General features: G+C 36.9%; 1 protein-coding gene across 2 annotated transcripts in view; it reads left to right on the top strand.

The window, feature by feature from the left end:
• Positions 1 to 20,576, top strand: part of LOC140171751 (A disintegrin and metalloproteinase with thrombospondin motifs 3-like) — an 84,626-nt gene that overhangs the window by 12,141 nt on the left and 51,909 nt on the right. For both annotated transcript variants that reach the window (XM_072195069.1, XM_072195070.1), the window contains exons 4-6: positions 7,330 to 7,483; positions 14,887 to 15,107; positions 16,390 to 16,473. In XM_072195069.1, coding sequence (XP_072051170.1) covers positions 7,330 to 7,483; positions 14,887 to 15,107; positions 16,390 to 16,473 — 459 coding nt within the window. The remainder of the gene's footprint in view (positions 1 to 7,329; positions 7,484 to 14,886; positions 15,108 to 16,389; positions 16,474 to 20,576) is intronic.

The following is a 20,576-nucleotide window of genomic DNA, read 5'->3' as shown; positions in this document are numbered from 1 at the left end:
ATCAAAAGTAGTTTTTTAAAATGATCAACTTTTTGAAACGAATATTTCAGAGAGGAGCTCTCTAATTGACCTGTAAGATTCAGTGAGATAAATAGTGTTTTTCATTAAACGCATCCAATACGGTTTGTGGCATATCTTGTAGGTTCGTACTTTTTTCAATATGGGCACGTTAGAAGATACCCGGATACATTTGACTGTGAGCCACAAAATCATGTGAAATTGATAATAAGTTAAGTAGCAAAAGTAACTTTTAAAACTGGTAAACACTCACTATTTGAACCGAATATATCAAAGAAACCGTTCTCCTTCACCAACGGTGTAACGCTGTTAGTAGACTGACTGTGACTTGCGGATTCTCCATCACTTCTATTAACACTAGAGAATCGTCAGTAGTCTACCGACAACAGTACATGTACACCGCTGATGAAGGAGTATGGTTTCTCTGAAATATTCGTTTCAAATAGTGAGTGTTGACCAGTTTTAAAAACTACTTTTGATACACAACTGTATACTTTTGAGATATCAATTTCACATGTTTTTGTGGCTCACAGTCATGGCAGTGAGTAAAATAAGATTGAATATGAATGAAAATGTATCCGGGTGTCTACTAACGTGCCCATTTAATACTGAGAAAAAAAGTATGAACCTACAAGATATGCCACAAAACGTATTGGATGTGTTTAATGAAAATAATATTTATCTCACTGAATCTTACAGGTCAATTACAGGTCCTCCTACTGGAATTAGAATCTTCTATATAAGTTCTACTGGAATTACAATCTTGTATCTTTTAGGTCATCTTTAGTTCATCAGCAAAGGTAAAACCATTATGATAGCTCACGTGCTTTAAAGGAACATTGATTGCGTTTATACATGGTTTATAGCACTCAGCTGTTTTTGAAAGATTGGTTCCACCAATACTGCAAATTGAAACTCAGAATGAAAAACACGATTTGGTTTTTCCAATAGTACCCTTTTTAAATCATAACTGTTGCTTAAGAAATACAGCGATTTCCCCAAAATTCATGATACTGATTTTTGTTTGCCATACACACAGACCCACCCCACTCCCCCGACTTTAGTTAGGGACGTGGGGGCTGTGTGTACAAATTTACTCTCGCTCTGTATTAAAATAACCATTTAGTTTAATTTGTGCAAAACTACATTGGCGGCACCAGGAATTTTTTCGGAGGTGGGGGGGCATGAGCGCCGCCACTGCAAAAGTAGTTGTGCAAAACGCTGCAAATCTAACATTTCTAATCAATAGTAATTTGTAATGAACTTGAAAGTATGACAAGTTTAGATAAATATACAACTCGTGACTCACCTTGCCGACGTTCTCACACTGTGTGAAGATAGTTCGCAAGGTGAACTTTAATTGGGCGTCATGTAGGCTTTTGTTATCATTTTGTCGATGGTCTTCTTCGGAATACGAGTTTACAATTCCGATTCAAATGTCACGATGGTGTTGGTATCATAAAGTTATGGGGCATTCTTATATCATGACATTTCTGAGAAAGAGGAGCAAGCAATAATTATCAAAGATCATATTTAGCATTTTGACATGTTCACAATTGCAAAGAAGGCCAAGAAAAAATGTGTTTGCCGACGTCGGTCGGGAAAATTTACTATTTATTACCCGTGATTTATTAATACTATCGTCATTATCGTCATAGGCCTAAAATAAAGACTAAACAATATAAATGTTGTCCGTGTATTTCGTTTATTTCCCAGTCCACAGGTTATTACGATTATATAAATACTGAAACTTATATACATTTATAAATTATAAGTAAATACAGTAAAGAAAAGTAAATAAATACTTATAATTTAATAATTAATACTAACAAATAAATATATAATAATTTCAGATGCCTACGCAAATTATTCCCCCGTACGTGTAAAAGTATGTCTAGGGGCCTCCTACTTTCCAGGAAACAGTGGTCTGAATTACAGTTTGTAGTTCATGTACAGGTCAACACCACAGCTTCAAATCTAATGGCGGTTGTTTCCTAGCGGGCAGGGACGTCAATCCGTCTTGAAAAGTGTGAGGGTAGGGGGTGGGTATGTGTTGGGTGGGGTGGGGTGGGGGGGGGCTGGGGGGGGCACAAAACAGAACAATACACTTCGTCGAAATAACTTATGAGATATAATAGTGTCAACGTGACACTGTCACTGTCAAGTAAATTTGCTTTTATTTTTCATCGTTATGCAACAATAGTTTGCCAATTCCGAGACCAATTCCTCACTTTTGAAACACTCCTGTCATCATCAGAGATCCTCTCTGATGTCACAGACATCCGAAATAAACAGGGCCTGGAAAAAAAGAAAATGATGTTACACAAGTGTTTACACCTGTTCTTCGCACCATTGCACCTGTTATTCACATTATGTTAATTTGAGTATAATGGTCGGTGATTGGTCAGAAGTTCGTGCACATGCGCAGTATGGTTAAAACTAAGTGGATTTTGACAGGTCAGAGGTTATTTGCCGAGTCCGATGACGTATTCGAAGTCAATAGAGGGTATTCATTACTACGTCATTGGTGTGATTGCTCATGCATACAATTCCTCCACATAGGCTGTTTAGCTTATTCATGAAAGTGGCCTCTTGACATGATATAACAGTAACCTTTATGTCATTAGTGAGGCCCACTTACAATGTTCAACACAAAGTGAACAATGCTATAACTTGGAGGACAAACAAACGAACACCGCCAAATTCGACTGACGTGTGTACAACGTGGGAAGCTATGGGGAAATTGAAGACTCGCTCTCTGATCATGCATGTGTTTATGGTTCGGTTAGCGGTTACTTAGCAACTCTCGTTCCGCTTGGGTTTATTGCATACACTCTATAAGGATTCTGCTAGCTAAGATCAGGTTTTTGGTGTAACTGTAAGCTTACTAATTTATGCCTACCTCATTTGTTGAAAATACCTTGTGCTTGACCCGGTTAGTGCCCATGATTAGTGGCATGATTTGGCAATCGTGAGCAGTAAGCTTACTCAAATCTCAATACGATAGTGAGGTATAGACTCAAAGACTGCGGAACTAGAACTCATTCCTCAATGATAGTCAGTCATTATCTTTTGGTCGTTTTATGACTATCATTTGGGGACTGAGTTGTTATGATATATCTTCCGAGGTGCAATTTCAGACAATAGCTGGGGATTAGTGGGGCAGAGGTTATCTATTAAATCCTTTCATGACCACTGAAACATAGTCAAGTCTGCCAAGGACACTCGGCACGAATTGAAAGACCATGTCAACTCTCGACAAAAGAATGCATGCATGTCAAAGGTCATACGACACCAATTTGGTGTTTGTTATGCTCCTCGAAATTAGTACCTTAAAGTCTATGTCTGAGTGAGGAATAGGCCCTATATAGGCTATATAGCGAACTTAGCCTAGGCAAGCCTGGATTATGCATTTTCTGTTTCCCACATGTTTGAATGGGAATTGTATTGCGTACTTTCCACATATTTGGGGAGAACATTTTCTTAATATTTTGCAAGTTGACGTCGACTGTTCTATCCTATATAGTTTGGCTATAAATTTTCTTTTGCCATATTGAATAGTACGTCCAAAACTGTAATTTGTGTTTTTGATTGCAAAGATCGGATATATTTATTCCCGATTCGAATTCGGCAGAACTTTGACGATAATGCATTTGATCCTTAATTTTGTTTCAACTGAGTCTTTAATTAGCAAACACAATAAGGTGGGTACCAATTTATATATATTGATGACATTTTAAGAATTTTTTTCAAATCTCTGACCTGTGCAAATCGTTAAGTAGGTAACTGTGTATTTCCTAGGTATGAAAGGTGAATTCAAATTTGCTATCAAACTGCATCATTTTATATATCACTAGTGCACCTGCAGCTGTGAGAGCCCTGATGCTGTGAGAGCACTGGCTGACCTCAATTTTGTTTTGCATATATATTCCCCTCAGTATCGAGGATGCCACCCACCAAGTTTGAGCCCGATAGGACAAAGTTTGAAATCCATGACCTTTGACCTTTGACCTCGGATGACCTCCATATAATGTTTTTCATGCTCCCCTCATATAAAGGATTCCACCTACCAAGTTTGAGCCCGATCGGACAAAGTTTGAAATTTGACCCCTCCGTAATGACCTTTGCCCTCGGTTGACCTCGATTTTATTTCGCCCCTATATTCCCCTTGTATCAAGGGTCCCACCCACCAAATTTGGGCCCGATCGGACAAAGTTTGAAAATTTGACCTTTGACCTTGACCTCCGATGACCTTCAAAACCACACGGTCAACATGCTTTTCCGGCACCTACCCATGTCCCAAATATCGGATCGATGCGTCGCAGCACGGCGGAACACATAGCCGGACAGACAGACAGATAGACAGACAGAGACCGCTTATTATTTTAGTATAGTAGATATTAAAGCCCTTGAGTAAAGAAAGTCGTTTTGTCATAGCACTTTCCGTAGCAAAGTTACATCTTGTCAAAGATTGACTTTCATCAAAAATATTTAGCCAATATTTAATGCATCAATTAAAAAACAAAACAGCATAGTCTCATGATAGTGCAGATTTTCTAGATATGGAACTGCTGTCAAAATCCCTCTAAAATTCCATGTGCGATTGTCTCATCACTAAAAAATATCATATATTTGGGTCAAGTGAAGTATAGACAACATATTTATGTAGGTTTCCTTGACCAATCTTTTCTTTTAAATTTCTATGTAAATATGTACAAATGTATTGTGTTTGGGCCCCGGTTTAGCCCAATTTGGCTGACTAGCAAATGTGTTAACTAAGGTTTGCCCTTGTACCTATATTTCCCATCTAGACATACAAAATGGTGTGAGCCAGTCCTTCAGTATACATAGGTATGGTGTATATAGGACTGACAGGACTGGTATATCTAGCCTAGGCCACAGAACTTAGTTTAAAATGATAGTCTTTAATAATATTTTGAAAAAATGCGAGTTCTGACGTGACATATTATAGTGACTATATAATGTAATTGCTTGAAAGCACTATATAGTCACTTTCTCAGTCTGCACAGACTACCTGATTGCTGTATCCTTGCGCACTGCTCCCTAGATCCCACTTCCCAACACCCCTGCTTGTGGCAAAATGTATGAAAACTTGTTTCAATTTCCTCTAGTTGGTTTGAATTTTTGCCTTAAAACACCTTGTCCCCATGGGACATTGGCCTAGTTTGGGGTGTCTGTACCGCAGACAAGTTTCAGGGGTGAATATGGAAGGTGATGATGGTCCATAATATTTTAAATAGATGCAGATGCACGGTAATTAAAATTTTGCCATTTCATTGCACTATATGCTTATGAATGCACTCATAGGAATAAATTTCCTGTGAGATATCGCAAACAAAAAATACCACTACAGAACTCTAAATAGAATATATTGCAAACATTAAACCCTAACATCTTTCAGGGGTGGGGGGGGGGGGTTGGAGGTGCCATCTGTGTTGCCTGCCCCACCCACTCAGGATTAGTGAGCATGCTGAAGAGGAGGGTGATTCTCTGTCACTGCATGCTTTAGAAGTGTCACTCTGGCAGTTGGAAAATTAGAAAAGAGTGGGGTTTAAAATTTGTTAAGACATATTCAGTGATTTGCTCATCTGGAGGATTGTAAAAATCAGATTCAGTGGTTAAGCTGTAAGCTACGTATTAAAGACAAAATAAGACATTTTGGTTCAGCAATCTGTAATAGCTTTTTCAAACTTTAAGTGAAAATGCTTCTTAAAAAACAATGTAAATTTTGTACATTATTTACAGACATTGCATTTTGGCAGTGGCGGCGCTCACGGAGGGCAAGGGGGCATTTGCCTCCCCCCAAAAAAAAAAAAAAAAAAACCCCAAAATGATGTAAATTGCCACTTTTTCACCCTTTTGGTGGCAATTTTGCACAAAATTTGTCGATTCCCCCTGAAATTCACTTTGCCCCCACCCAATGCCCCCTTGAAAAAAATTACTGGTGCCGCCACTGCATTTTGGTCTTATCATAGGCAGGGCAAGGTTTAATTGGCAATTTCCAATGATATTTTGAGTACAATTGAGGTGGGTGAGTCCTGAGGGGCCGATCTTATTATTGATATCGAAGTGTTGGGATGAGTGCTTGGATGTATTGGTTACTCACACCATTTACGCCATTATCCATTAGGTCTAAAAATAATGCAGGAGGAACCCGGAGCACCCAAGGAAAACTTCCGAAAAGAGTGTGGGATTAAAACCATATGTGACCGTACACGGTGAATGAGCCGTAAATTCCTCCCCCGGTCAATTTTGTTTTATTTTGTGTTTAGAAAATATACATCATAAGCTTTAAAATGGTATATTATTATTATTTGACTTCAAACGATATCCAGAAGCGGGGTTATGGTTTGTTGGACTTTGCTCCTTCAACAAAATGGTAGCTTTTTTTGTTTCTTCATGTGTCTCTTTTTCCACATTGCTGGCAACAAAATAAACAGTCATAATTGTTGGTCATTTCAAATCATCCCCAAGTCAACAAGGTTCAAGAAAGTTCTCTCATTGTTGACTGTTGGTTGTACATACCTATACAAAATACAATGCCTGGTAACCCACCACTTGAACAGGATTTAGCCAAAGCAAACAAAGACCAGAGCTGTTAAAAATTCTATAGCCATCTAAGGTAGAAGCTTATTATCCTCTTCAACAATAGGATTATTGATTGGTGTTTGACTATCAAAATGAGATAGATGTCGCGCCAGCTAGAGATACCGATGAATACGACCCTCATGCACATTTTACACTGTAACTTAGAATACAATTTAGGGAATTTACGGCTCATTCGTGCTGTACGGTCACATATGCACATTAAGTTGCCTAAACAGCCGGGGCTTGAACCCTGGACATCAGTGGTGTAAAGTGAGGACCGAACCACTATACCAACCCACCACTCCAGATTGAGAGGCTCTCATCCTTACATCCCTACAATCACTATGCCGGTGTTCATCAAGAACTGCTTGAACCATTAAATTCTTGAATAATACACCACCAAAAGAGTTCAGTTGAGGTGGGTGCAATTGGTTCATGCATTGTAGCGTTCCCTCCTGTGGCAGAGTTACAGGGGGCATTTTCCCCAAATATCTTTCTTGTTCCCCCCCATGTTTGAGGCAAAAGTGCAAACTCACACAAATTTCCAAATTGCCAATTTTGTGCAAAATTTGTTAATTTTGCCCCCCCTGAAATTCACTATGCCCCCAATGCCCCCACCCGAAAAAAAATCCTGGTGCCGCCACTGTTTCCCTCATATTGTCGAGTTACTGAATCATTTTCATTTTACATTGTTTCCCACAGAGTGGCCTAATACGAGTAGAGACAGAGGAATACATCATAGAACCAATTGAAGTACCTAGTGAGTCGTCTAATGTTACTGAAGGACACCTTCACATCATGTATAGAAGGAAAGATTGGAAAGGAGACACAGATTATTTTGATGCAAATTATAACTGTAAGTATCTTTTTTTGCTAAAGATTTTTTAACCCCATGAGAACTACCTGCTGGTTGGTCAAAAGGAAGTTTTCATTATCAATTGGACCAATCAGCAACATTGTTAGAATAATTTCACCACGCAAAAAAATTGGGGTGAATTGTTTTCAAAGCTCCATTCTGATTGGTAATTAAAATGAAGATATCATGTAATTGACCAATCAGAGGCAATGTTAGATCGGCAGGTAGTGCTTAGTGGGTTAAAGATCATTGCCAATGAAGCAATTGGGGTTTTTGGGGTGGGTTTTTTTTTGTGGATTTGGAGAGTACTTAGATCTACTGACAAATGCTAGGATTGATTAAAATAAAAATCAAGAAATAATATTTCTTTTCAATCAATCACAAATTCTAACATTTGTCTGTACAGGGAGGGACTCTCCAAATCTGTGAAAACAAATTTTCCCTATTGGAAACTTTGTATGTATGTGGTAAATGTCATATTGAGGTCATTTGAGGTCAACTGGTAAAACAATATGTGATGTTATTTGAACAATTAGAGTCTTGGGGACCATTTCACTCAACTTTACGAAGCTTCGCAAGTCTCAAAATCATTTCACTAAATATTCTTACGTATGGTACCCTTCGTAAGTATAGGGATTTACTACAGGAACCCTTCGTAAAGTTATTGGTATAGTATTGGGTATTCGTAACATTACGAACGGTTACTTGAGTTATGAAGGATTAAAAGTTAAGTGAAATGGACCCCCAGATCATCTTCGTATGATGGTGCAAAAGGAAGCTCATTTGAGATCAATGTGAAATAGGCTTGGAATGTTCCAGGGGATCCCAAAAGCAGACAGGACTTGTTATCAGGCATGAGAATTTCAAGTCAAAACACAGAAACGAGACCTTTGTGATGTTAAAGTTTCCGCAATTTTATTTATTTTCAGCCCATTTTGGGGTGTTTTTTGTATAATTTTACATGCTTTTACAGCTTTTTTGAGAATTTTCGGACTTTTCCATGAATGTGTATTCTCATGCCTGCTTGTACTGTATAAGTGGTAATTTTCATGAGGGTTTTATTTTTGCGGATTTTTTCGCGGATGGCACTCACCATTCGCGAAATTGACACAGGCTTTGCGAATATATGTATTTAAATGTATTGCAAGTATAGGGCAAGACTAGGCAATCGCGAAAATAACAATCCCAAAAATGTCTCTCTCACTCCAATTCGCGAAAATAACTGTACGCGAAAATAACCACTTATACAGTAATTCATTCCCTGGTTAATCAGGTTATATGAAAAACAAATTGCCACATCATTCAGATATGATTTGGTATTATTTTTAGGATTCAATCATGTTTCACCGTTGTTCATCACCGTTTAACAACGATGTCGGCAGCGTCGTCTGCGTGGTTTACTTGGCGAGGGCAGCTTTAGCTGCCCGAGTAAGTAAACCACGCAAACGCGCGACGAAGTTGTTAAACGGTGATGAACAACGATGAAACATGATTGAATCCCTGTCAACAACGAAAAGAAGCTAAAGATTGTATAATTCCCGATTATTTCACGAGGAATATCACTTAATCATTGCCACTCATCTTTACAAAAACTTCGATGATTTCTCTGTTGATATCAGCAATAAAACTAGGGCCTACAGAATAAAACGGCAATGTTTAGCCGCTACCTGAAAAATACGGAATTCAACAGCTCTCAGATTCAACTTGCAAGCTTGCACACGCATTGCACGCACAAAAGTTCCAGACATGACTAATTTTACGCGCTCCCGCGTAATGCGTAGTCTCGCTCGCGTTCGCGTATACGCTACAGTAAAAGTGTGGATTCATCACGGTTTAACAACGGTTGGCTCCTGTACAAAGGTATAGGAGGAGTTGTTGAAATATGAAATAATGTATACCATTCAGATGTGATTTGGTATTATAAATATGTGCAAAATCATGGGAAATGATCATGGTTACCCCGAAGCATACTCCTAGGTGATTTGGCATAAAAAACTTTCCTTTTCCAATAAATACGGAACCATGTCAGGTTTGTGAAGCCAAACCGCGATCTGTGACCAAATCAACTTTCCAGTTCCTCATTCTATTTGGTCATGTGAAAAGTGATGGATCATCGGGATGGAAGCCATTGATCCTAACACCTATACATCTTACAAAATCTTACAGCAGGAATGGATCCCATTAGTTGTAGTAACTACAAATTTTGAACGTTTAAGGACTTGTTCTCAAGTTGTAGATACTCCCATAGGGTGCCTCCAGGGTTTTATTTTGGCAAGTTTGCATTTTGTATATCTAGTAAAATACTCACTTAAGAAACCTGTGTCACTGCTGTATGTCATCTGTGATTGTTCAACCTATTCTACGCATCAGCTTTTGTCCAAAGAAATATTTAAAAAGATGATTTTTGAGTGATTTTAATGAGCAGCGAAAAGTCCACTCAACGACTGTGTACACGTGAATATGGTGATGAATGAACGCTAAACCACGGCGACACAAACACATAGCTCCTTGGAACTCACGGTCGGAGCCGTAAGTTCCAATTATTGGAACTAGCATCCCATGTGATGTGATTATGCAATCACCCTATTCATATATACACACTTTTTCATTAGCTGGGCAAATGAAATGCCTGTGGCTACAGGTCACCGATCAGGTGTTTGGCACGTGAGGGGTCGCAGGTTCGAATCCCCAGGGTAACAAATAACTTCTTTGTTCATCTTCTTTTTTTATTACTTCATTCTTTCCTATTCATTTGCCATAAAGAATAATGGGTGTTAGGGTTAAATACTTAGCTAGGACCAAGTCATTAAGACCGCTGGGATTACTGTCTTAACCCTAACTGTTTTGCTGTTGGAAGGAAAAGACCGCTCCGGAGGAAAAATACCTCGGCCCAAAGCAAACCCCTCCAATTTCACACAATGAGCTCAAAATAGATGGTGCACAGTTATTATTGTCTAATTTCTTAACATACCCTACTTGTTTGTTTTGCAATTACGTGAAATTTGAAAATTTGAAAATAATCCCATTCAATTACACAGAAATCCATGGATTATAGTAAATTTGTCACTCGCACTCGCACCACCTGGTGTTAGAGACATAAAATTAACCACAACGTGTTTGTAAATATTATCTGTTATGATACTCACAAGTGGTTTGTATTTCATACTCAACCTTTTCCCATATGAACACCCCAAAATGGATTTGAGATTTTCCCCATACAAACAGCTTGTTTGTAAACTACTCAAGTTTCAGGTCTGAATTTTGTCCAAACCGCATCCTGATCTTTGGAGTTACCTAACTTTTCATGTTTTTGTCATTATGAGACAAACAGGTTCACTATGGACCATAATAGCCTCATCCCAGTAGCATTGTTTAATAACCTCAATTAAACACTCATAGTGGAAACTTTGACCTGAAGTTGCAGAGTATGAGTTTTTGTACCCAAATTTTCTAAGGTCATTCAATGACTGTACAAATGTATTGGGGTTAAAGAACTGTGCCCCTGATAGATGTAATCACTAGGATTCACAACATGCTCATCTATCAGGACACAATTCATTAACCCCAATACATTTGTACATTCATTGAATGACCTTTGACAATTTGGGTACAAAAACTTATACTCTGCAATTTGAGGTCAAATTTTGCACTATGATTGTTTGATTGAGGTTATTGAACTATGCCATTGGGATGAGGCCATTGTGGTCCATAGTGGCTGGGCTATTCCTTTTGCAATCCACCCCCCTAGTGTAGGAAGACACTGCTATGTGTATTGCAATTCCAGTTGAACTGCAGTATAGGATCTGTAACATTATCAATGAAAAAATACACAATTTGGGCCCAATTTTGCATCCCCCAAATAATGATAGTAATGATAAATAAATAGATGAATGATAATAAAAAAACATAGCTTCTCTTTTTTTTCTTTATCTTTCTTTTTTTTTGTCGGGTGCTTGAACTCTTGGAACATAGCATTGATCATGGTTCGAAATGGTTGCCTTAGAATCTTATTGTGTCAGAAAGATGTCTTTTTTCTTTTTATATTTCTTTTCTTTTCCTAAATGTCCCTCTTCCTTCCATTTTTTCTTTCAAATTAATTGATTTGATATTTTCTTTGAAATTATAAGTTGACTCACACTTGCAAATGAATTGACGCACAACTCATTTGTTAGGCTGCTTATTGATGTAGACACCTAAACCTGTTTTGTTAACTTTACAATACAGTTTCATTTCATAGAAATGTTTTGACGTATCCCAACTTCTTTATTTATTTTTTGAATCACAATAAATACGGTAAGTCACGTACCATAGAATTGTAATCCCAAATGCCCTTTACGCCACATTTTATCAAAACAATAATACTTTTGTTATTTCATTCAGATTTTTTTCCAAGTTTTTGTCCCAGTTTCAAAGTACATGCAGGAATTGAAAGCAACAACCAGAGTTTCATCTACAATTCTACATGCAATTAGTTCAGTAACAGTATGGTTTTACCACTTCATTTCCACAAAATGCCAAATTTGAAAAAAAAATAGTGTTCATCCTTTTAAAAAAATATTGCTGATGCATTAATGTACAGCTTAGTAGAATTTTTTGTTGTTTATTGTCTGTGATTTAAAGAAATCCCATTATTTTTACATGTTTGATATGTTTTACACATTTTAGTCAAAAATTTGGACAAGGGAAACACATCTTTCATTATTGGAATTGCCTTTCAATCATTGGTCATGGTTACAATGGCAGCGCCAGGGGGTGGTATGGGGGATCTGGACCCTTTCCCCACTCCCAGTGAAATTAAGGCCACAAATGACAAATTTTAGGCAATTTATTTATTTCCCTCTAAAATGTAATATCCCCCTGGTTTATATACTGTTGTTCTGGTTGGTTTATTGCATACACTCTAATGTTTCATCAATTCAATTCAACAAGGAAAAACAGTGGCATGATCTATTGGAATTATATAGATAAATATAATTTTTCACCAGGTTCACTGTAGCAAATAATAAAGGAGACAAACAGAGAAAAAAGTGATCCCGCCCAGGAATCAAACCCAGGACCTCAGGTTTACAAAACCGGTTCATTTCAGTTCAATTCAATGCAATTCATTTCAATTCAATTCATTTCAATTCAATTCAATTCAATTCAATTCATGCTCACATTTATAAAGGGATGGTAGCTGATGGTACTGATTTGATCTGCACCTCTTGATGTGTGCTAAATGGGCTCACATATCACTTGTTTTGCCGGGTTGTTTTGTGTTCTCCCGGTGTGTGTTCTATAAGCTAGTTGTAGAAGGCCTATATAGGCCTTCATATAGGCCTTCTACAACTAGCTTTGGTCCTCAGCTCAAGTGGCTTCATAAGCCTTCAATCAGAAGGCCTATTATGTTGGCAAATGTGGGCTATTGGCCAAGGCTCATCAAAATAAGAGGAACTGAGCCAGTTCTAGTTCTCACAGTAGCTCAGTCCTTCAGGACTGTTTATTATCATTGGTTACATGGCCAATTACCAAGGATCATTTGGTGCAAAAGTGTTTAATATTGTGGCTTTTGATATGCCAAGTTGTGTTTAGTATAGGCCTATGTGTTTAGCCACAAGCATCCATGTTGTCACAGCAGTGTGTCATTACCTGATCACAGACATTGAGTAGTATTTATTTTCAATGATATTATGCCATCAATTGGTGAACTTACTTGCAACAAGTTCATGCACAGCAGGAAGGCAGGTAGTTAACCAGATACCTGCTGCATAGGAGGTTTCTTGTTAGGCCTATTCTTTATGAAGTCAGTGTATGTCAAATTTGAAAGCCCCGTTGATATGGCTGACCAGGACTATAGATGAGTTTGAAAAATGTGGCCAAATACAAATAAATATACCCAAATTAAAATAAAGATATGCCCAAATTTCAAATAGGAGCGATTGCCGAATAGGGTGCAACTCTACTAGTCTTATTACAAGACTGCCCTACCCCAACCCTAAACCCTAACCCTAAACTCCGTAAACAAGGACTGGACTCAAGTCTAGCATGTTGCACCCTATTCGGTAATCGTACCCCCAAATATATATACAAATAGATATGCCCAAATTAAAATCAAGATATATAAAAAAAAAAAATTCACATGCTACGGCCCTTTGATTGACAGAACACCTTAGGCATTGATCAAATTCAGATTTTGGCATATATATTGAAACAAAAACAAAATGTAGCATTCACATATGGTAGTAGAGCTCGAGCACCACTTGGGGAACTTGTGAAATCCCCTAAATTTCTTGGGTATAAATTTGGGGGAAAACCTCAAGGAGTGGAATCCTCGAAAGCGTTCAGACGGCAGATTTTTCCGAGCCTGTGCTCGAGAAATGCGGTGCTCGAGCAAATACATGTGGAACATTCACAAAGAAGCAGCATGCCTCCACAGCAGACAAAGCTTAAAGTTGAGAACAATTAGCCAAGAATTTGACACTTGTCATAGGTCGTCATAGCAACATAATAGATTATTGTGACAGCTCATATGCAAACATGTTAATTGTGTTTTGACCATCCCAGGTTGAAGTTGACAATATTTATTCTTCATCAAGTTTATTCAGCATACATTTTTGTACATGTAGGCCTTTATGTACTCCAGGGCTTCCCAAAATGTCTAATTTGACTTTTAAAACATTTACTAGACTTTGCTTCTACAGCCCATTGGTGGTTCAAAGAGTTCAAATATGTGTTGCTACTTGCTATGACCTTGTTTTGCAAATCTGGTTTCCTAAAAAAAGTCAACAGCCTTTTTTAACACCTACAATATTGTAATGTAGCATCTGTCAAAGGCATTAATTTTGCCTGTCCCAGGAGCAAACTCCCAGCCATTTTCTAAAATGAGGGGCAGATGGATGCAGGCTAGCTAAGACACTGTCACTGGTGTGTTACTGTTGTGACTCCTGGGGTCCATTTCACTAAACTTTACGAAGCTTCATAAGTCTCGAAATTGTTCGTAATTTACGACAATTCGTAAGTTCCATTTCACTATACTTACTTACGAATGGTACCCTTCGTTAATAATAGGGATTTACTACAGGGACCCCTTCGTAAAGTTACGTCTAGTATTGGGTATTCGAAACTTTACGAATGGTTACTTGAGTTATGAAGGGTTAAAAGTTTAGTGAAATGGAACCCAGATCCAGGGGCGGCACCAAGAGCACCAAAATTGCCACAAAAAGTGGAAATTTACGTAATTTGGGTTTTTTTGCCTCAAAAGTTGGTGGGGAGGGGCAAGAAAAATATTTGACCTCCCCCTTGCCCCCCCCCCCCTACCCGTAGCGCTGCCACTGCCCAGATCACTTAAACATTAAACAATGGCGATGTACAATTGGTAGATTTTACCAGTAATTTGAACTATTTTGCCATCAATCTCATTTCAGTCACACATCCCCGCCTAATAGATGATGAAATGTACAGAGATCCATACAGTGAACTACATGAACCAGAAGATTCATCGCACACCAATAGACAAAAACGTCAAAGTATCAGCACATATGACAGGGAGCATCATATAGAAACACTTATTACAGCTGATTATGCAGTGAGGAGTTTCCATGGGGAAGGACATGTCATCACATATCTGATGACAATGATGCACATAGTAAGTGTCTTTATGTTCATTTTAGAGGAGACAATTTTAAGGGATCTGGAATGAGCGTTTTGAGCGTTTCGACAGTATTTTTTGTGGGTCATGAGAGCACATCAGACATACCGAATTGCATTCTGAATACGGAGAATGTCTTTCTGATATCAAATAATTTTCATTTTTTGAAATTCACGATATAATACAAATTTTATGGCAAATTATTAAAATTTGATATTTTTCACATTTTTGATATATAACAGTCCTCGAAGTAAATTTTATAAATCTAATGATATATTCTTTAAAAAGTGTATGTAGCTGGGAGGAAAAGCCGACGATCAATTGAAAATTTTGGCCGTTCATATTGAAGATATGGATTTTTTTTCCCAAAAAGACCTAATTTTTGTTGGTGTTTTGGGGGAAAAATCCATATCTTCAATACGAAAGGTCAAAATTTTCAATTGATCGTCGGCTTTTTATCCCACCTACATACACTTTAAGTTTAAATCATCAGATTTATAAAGTTTACTTTGAAAGTACTGTTAAATATCAAAAATATAAATTTTAATCATTTGCCATAAAATGTGTATTACATTGCGAATTTCAAAAAATCAAAATTATTTGATATCAGAAGGACATTCTTCATTATTCAAAATGCAATTCGATATGTCTGATGTGCTCTAATGTCCCACAATAAATACTGTCCAAACGTTCATACCCCATCCCTTAAGTACCTAGAAAAAAAAGGAACACCAATGTTTTTTCTTGCTAGTGACTCTAAACACCCTCCTGAACAACATATCCAAAAAGGGCAAAAAAGGGCACAGGGGAAAAATGTTAATTTGCATATTTCCAAAATGGCCACTAATACAGACCTCAAATTTCAAAATTGGGGAATATGGATAAAAATCATCTAGGATTCAGAAAAAGTATAGTTTGACCTATCTCCGATATGTATAGTTCTTGAGTTATAGGCATAAAGGTAAAATGTCAAATGTTGGTCTCCATGATTATGTACAGGGGTAAAAAATCAAAAATGCCCCGATTTCGCTCAAAGTGGTCTCAAGTTGTTCCGCTTGGAAAATAATTTTAACCAAAGAATACTTTGCCATATCTCAGGTGTTTTGTTACCTGGGTAACAGGGGGGAAAATTCAAAGCCCATTGAATCATGTTAATCTTGATCTATTTTGCGATGTACCTGATTTTATGAGTCGTGTTCATCTGAAATTGGGCGAAGCTGTAATACAATAACAGTAAGGTTGGTTTTATTTACTGTGTTTTTCTTTCTTCTTTCATCAGGTAAATGTAGCCTATGCTCATCCATCATTAGAAGCTAACATAGATCTGACAGTTATCAGAATAATTCTACTCAATTCAGCACAAGTAAGTACAAACATATGCTACTATTTATTTTGGTAGTACAAGTAATGTAAACCACTAATGTCCTAATGACGTCATTGGGATTTTCTATGTATTCTTGTTATAAATCTGATCAGATGATTAATTATTACAATTTTCTTACATTGAACTTTGCAAGTTTTGATTGATTAGGCAAGAGAGTTGTAATGACCCAGATGTGGTTAAGCAAGATCGCAAAGGAAGGGCTTGCCACTCGCGACAGCATGTACGTGTAAATGGTATTACTCGCGGCAGCATGTGTAAATGGTATTTGACATGAATTTCCAGGAATAAAGGTGCTCTCTCACGACAGAATGTGGTAATGGTTTTTGGAATGAATTTCCAGGAATAAATAATGTGCTTTCTCACGACAGAATGCGTATTGGTATTTGGAATGTGTAAATGGTATTTGGAATGAATTTCCAGGAATAAATAAATGTGCTGTGTAATGATCATGCAAAAATCAATTCAAAACTGGGGTTAGTTTTATAATAATTTGAGGCTTTAAAATGTCAGTGGCCAGCCAGGCCTGCTACTGGACTACTACCAATAGTTACAGGTCAATGGCTGGTGGGTATTTTGAATCATCCTTCCTGTTGAATGTGTAAACTACACTAAGCCAAAAAAGAAACTTACAATTTTTCACAAGGTCATATCTTAAAATCCTGTGCATAAAAATGAACCAAAATTACTCAGGATTACTTCAATACTCTACTCTAAACACATGTCAGTAACAACACAGTTGTCTAACTGCCATAACAGCAAAATACACTGACATGGAACAGCTTCCTGGACCACATTCACAGCCCAATAAATGGCACCCAGCACAAGAAATCTGTGAGTAAGTGGAATAGTGTAGAGCAAGACCTGTTTCTTGAAGAAAGTGCTTGAAAAGCAGAAATCAGCCCTGTTCCACACTATTCCGCATACTCTTTGGAAATTGTCATCTGAGTAAGGATCTTATACGCATTCTCACAGATTTTTTGTGCTGGGAGCCAATTATTGGGCTGTGAATGTTGTCTGGGAAGCTGTTCATTGTCAGTGCATTTTGCTGTTGTGTCAGTTGCACAACTGCTTGGTTACTGACATGTTTAGAGTAGAGTAATGAAGTAATCCTGAGTGTAATTTTGGTTCATTTTGATGCACAGTATTTTAAGATATGACCTTGTGAAAAAATATATGTTTCTTTTTTAGCTTAGTGTATAATGGTTGATGAGAATTAATGTTGATGGGTAGGCTACGAATTTGTTTATGGAAATCTGTGAGAAAATTTATCCAAACTTGTACGTTGTCATACCCAAACATCACTCCCTTTCTTTCAATGTCACAAAATATAGCTTCGTAACAAAAATAAGTTGGATTGAATTGACAGTATGTATAACAAAACTTGATTTACCATGTGGTGTTTCCAGTAGGTTATCTCCTGAATGACGTATAAAATCTTATCAACATTCAAAAATTTACGGAATGAAATCGCACTATGGACCATAATGGCCTCATCCTAATGGCTTAGTACAATAACCTCAATTAAACAAGCATCAAAATTTGACCTCAAGTTGCAGAGTATGAGTTTTAGTACCCAAATTTTCAAAGGTCATTCAATGAATGTACAAATGTATTGGGGTTATAGACCTGTGCCCCTGATAGATGAGCATGTTGTGGATCCCAGTGTTGGCATAGTACCTACTGTGGGATGAGTTTACAAGTTCAGCAAGTTCATGGATGCTACACAAAATTGCACTTCATTTTCAGAATGAATTTTTTGTTGCAAATATGAAAGCATTTCCTATAAAGTGGGCCCAATTTGTGGAGAGTAAAATGCCTTGTGAAGTGTAAGCCCATTCAAATATAAAATGCTTTTCAATAGTTACATTAATCAAAGTTAGTGAATTTAAGTACTCAATAAAAAGGAGTTCATTGTGCCTGCCCAGTTTGGTATGTGACTGACATAATTCTGTGCTATCTTTCAATAAATGTCTTTCTTTCTTTCTAAAGTTTGTTCTTTCTTTCTTTCTTTCTTTCTTTCTTTCTTTCTTTCTTTCTTTCTTTCTTTCTTTCTTTCTTTCTTTCTTTCTTTCTTTCTTTCTTTCTTTATTTATTTATTTATTTATTTCTTTATTTATTTCTAAAGTTCTTTCTTTCTAAAGTTCTTTCTTTCTAAAGTTCTTTCTTTCTTTCTAAAGTTCTTTCTTTCTTAAGTTCTTTCTAAAGTTCTTTCTAAAGTTCTTTCTAAAGTTCTTTCTAAAGTTCTTTCTAAAGTTCTTTCTAAAGTTCTTTCTGAAGTTCTTTCTGAAGTTCTTTCTGAAGTTCTTTATGAAGTTCTTTCTAAAGTTGTTTCTAAAGTTCTTTCTAAAGTTCTTTCTAAAGTTCTTTCTAAAGTTCTTTCTAAAGTTCTTTCTAAAGTTCTTTCTAAAGTTCTTTCTAAAGTTCTTTCTAAAGTTCTTTCTTTCTAAAGTTTTTTCTAAAGTTCTTTCTAAAGTTCTTTCTAAAGTTCTTTCTAAAGTTCTTTCTTTCTTTCTTTCTAAAGTTTTTTCTAAAGTTCTTTCTAAAGTTCTTTCTAAAGTTCTTTCTAAAGTTCTTTCTAAAGTTCTTTCTAAAGTTTTTTCTAAAGTTCTTTCTAAAGTTCTTTCTGAAGTTCTTTCGAAAGTTCTTTCTTTCTAAAGTTTTTTCTAAAGTTCTTTCTAAAGTTCTTTCTGAGGAAATGATATAGCATATACTGTGTATAGTCCCATAGTGCCCCTGAGGAATGTTGCCAAGAATGTTCAGGGTGGAATTTGTGGAGTCTGAGAGTCGACTCTGCAGAGACTCCGTAAAAAGTCCTATTGCGAGAGTCCATGTGGACTCTCGCTGGAAATGATCGGCTCAGTGAACTTACGTTTAAAACTCAAAGCCTTCAAAATATAAAGGAAAAGTCACCAAAGATGCAATGACATATGGAAGTGAGAGTATGATGACACATATATTAAAAACTTAACTTTGTTAGTTTATTTTGCATTTTACGTAGGCCTACATATAATACCTTTTGGACTCCCGCAAGATTGTACAACGAGAATCCATTTACGGGAATCCATGGACTCTCGCAAAACTCTCTTGCGAGAATCCACTTGGACTCCTGTGGCACTTTACGAAATTCCACCCCTGATGTTGTAGATTGTATGTTTCCTATAGACTTATATTTCTGCAGATAATGATTCATACCTATGCGTGGTAAGGAATAAGGTTACGTGTAGGAGGAGTATCAAAACAAAGGCAATTGTCAACGGATTTCATCTTTGACACTTGCCAGTCAAACATTCAATCTGAACAAATTGTTAATGAGTCTTGTGGGACATAGAGTGATAACTTTGAGTGGGTTTATAAAGATGTTCAAATCCATAGAAAGGAGGATACAGATCATACATGTACTTATGCTTTGATTTGCTTGTGTGGCCTAAAGCATATCAATTATCTAAGTAAACTAATGTGATATTTTGAAGTATTACTATTAGCTTACTGACATGACATTATGTGGTAAGAAATATCCAAACATTCAGATTATTATCAATGGCCAATTTGTCTGAATTCTAAAATGAAATTTACCACAATCATGAATCAAACTTTTGTCTGAGGTTTGATAAAACAGCTGATTCCAATGTTAAAATTGTTTTGGATGGTATATCATTTGGTTGTTTAAGTTCATTGGCCATGTTATCAGAACCTTGAATGTTGGATGTTACTTGACCAAACTTTGGTTTCCTGGTTTGTATTGTTGAATTGTTTATTTACCAAAGTTGACCTTCTTTAAGCCTACATGCATATATGCAGGATCTATGTTATAATTTTACTACCACAGAATGGCATTTTGTAAGTTATTAAGAGGAATGTTACATGTACCATGATTACAAAGGTTTGAATATCAAATCAGAAATAACACATTTCCATCTTCATCTTACAACTTGTAAAAATTCACATCTTCAGTCGCATAACATTTGAACCCTTGCCCACTGCTTGCTCCCCCCCCCCCAAATGAAAAAGATAAAGTAGGCCTATTAATTAACCTCATATTTGGTCATTTTAATCTTAAAAAAAACCCACATTTGTATCATAAA

The sequence above is a fragment of the Amphiura filiformis genome, chromosome 15 (assembly GCF_039555335.1).
Source record: "Amphiura filiformis chromosome 15, Afil_fr2py, whole genome shotgun sequence".
Classification (NCBI taxonomy): domain Eukaryota; kingdom Metazoa; phylum Echinodermata; class Ophiuroidea; order Amphilepidida; family Amphiuridae; genus Amphiura; species Amphiura filiformis.
The sequence above is the reverse complement of the archived record's forward strand: the minus strand, read 5'-3'. Positions and strand labels throughout refer to the sequence as shown.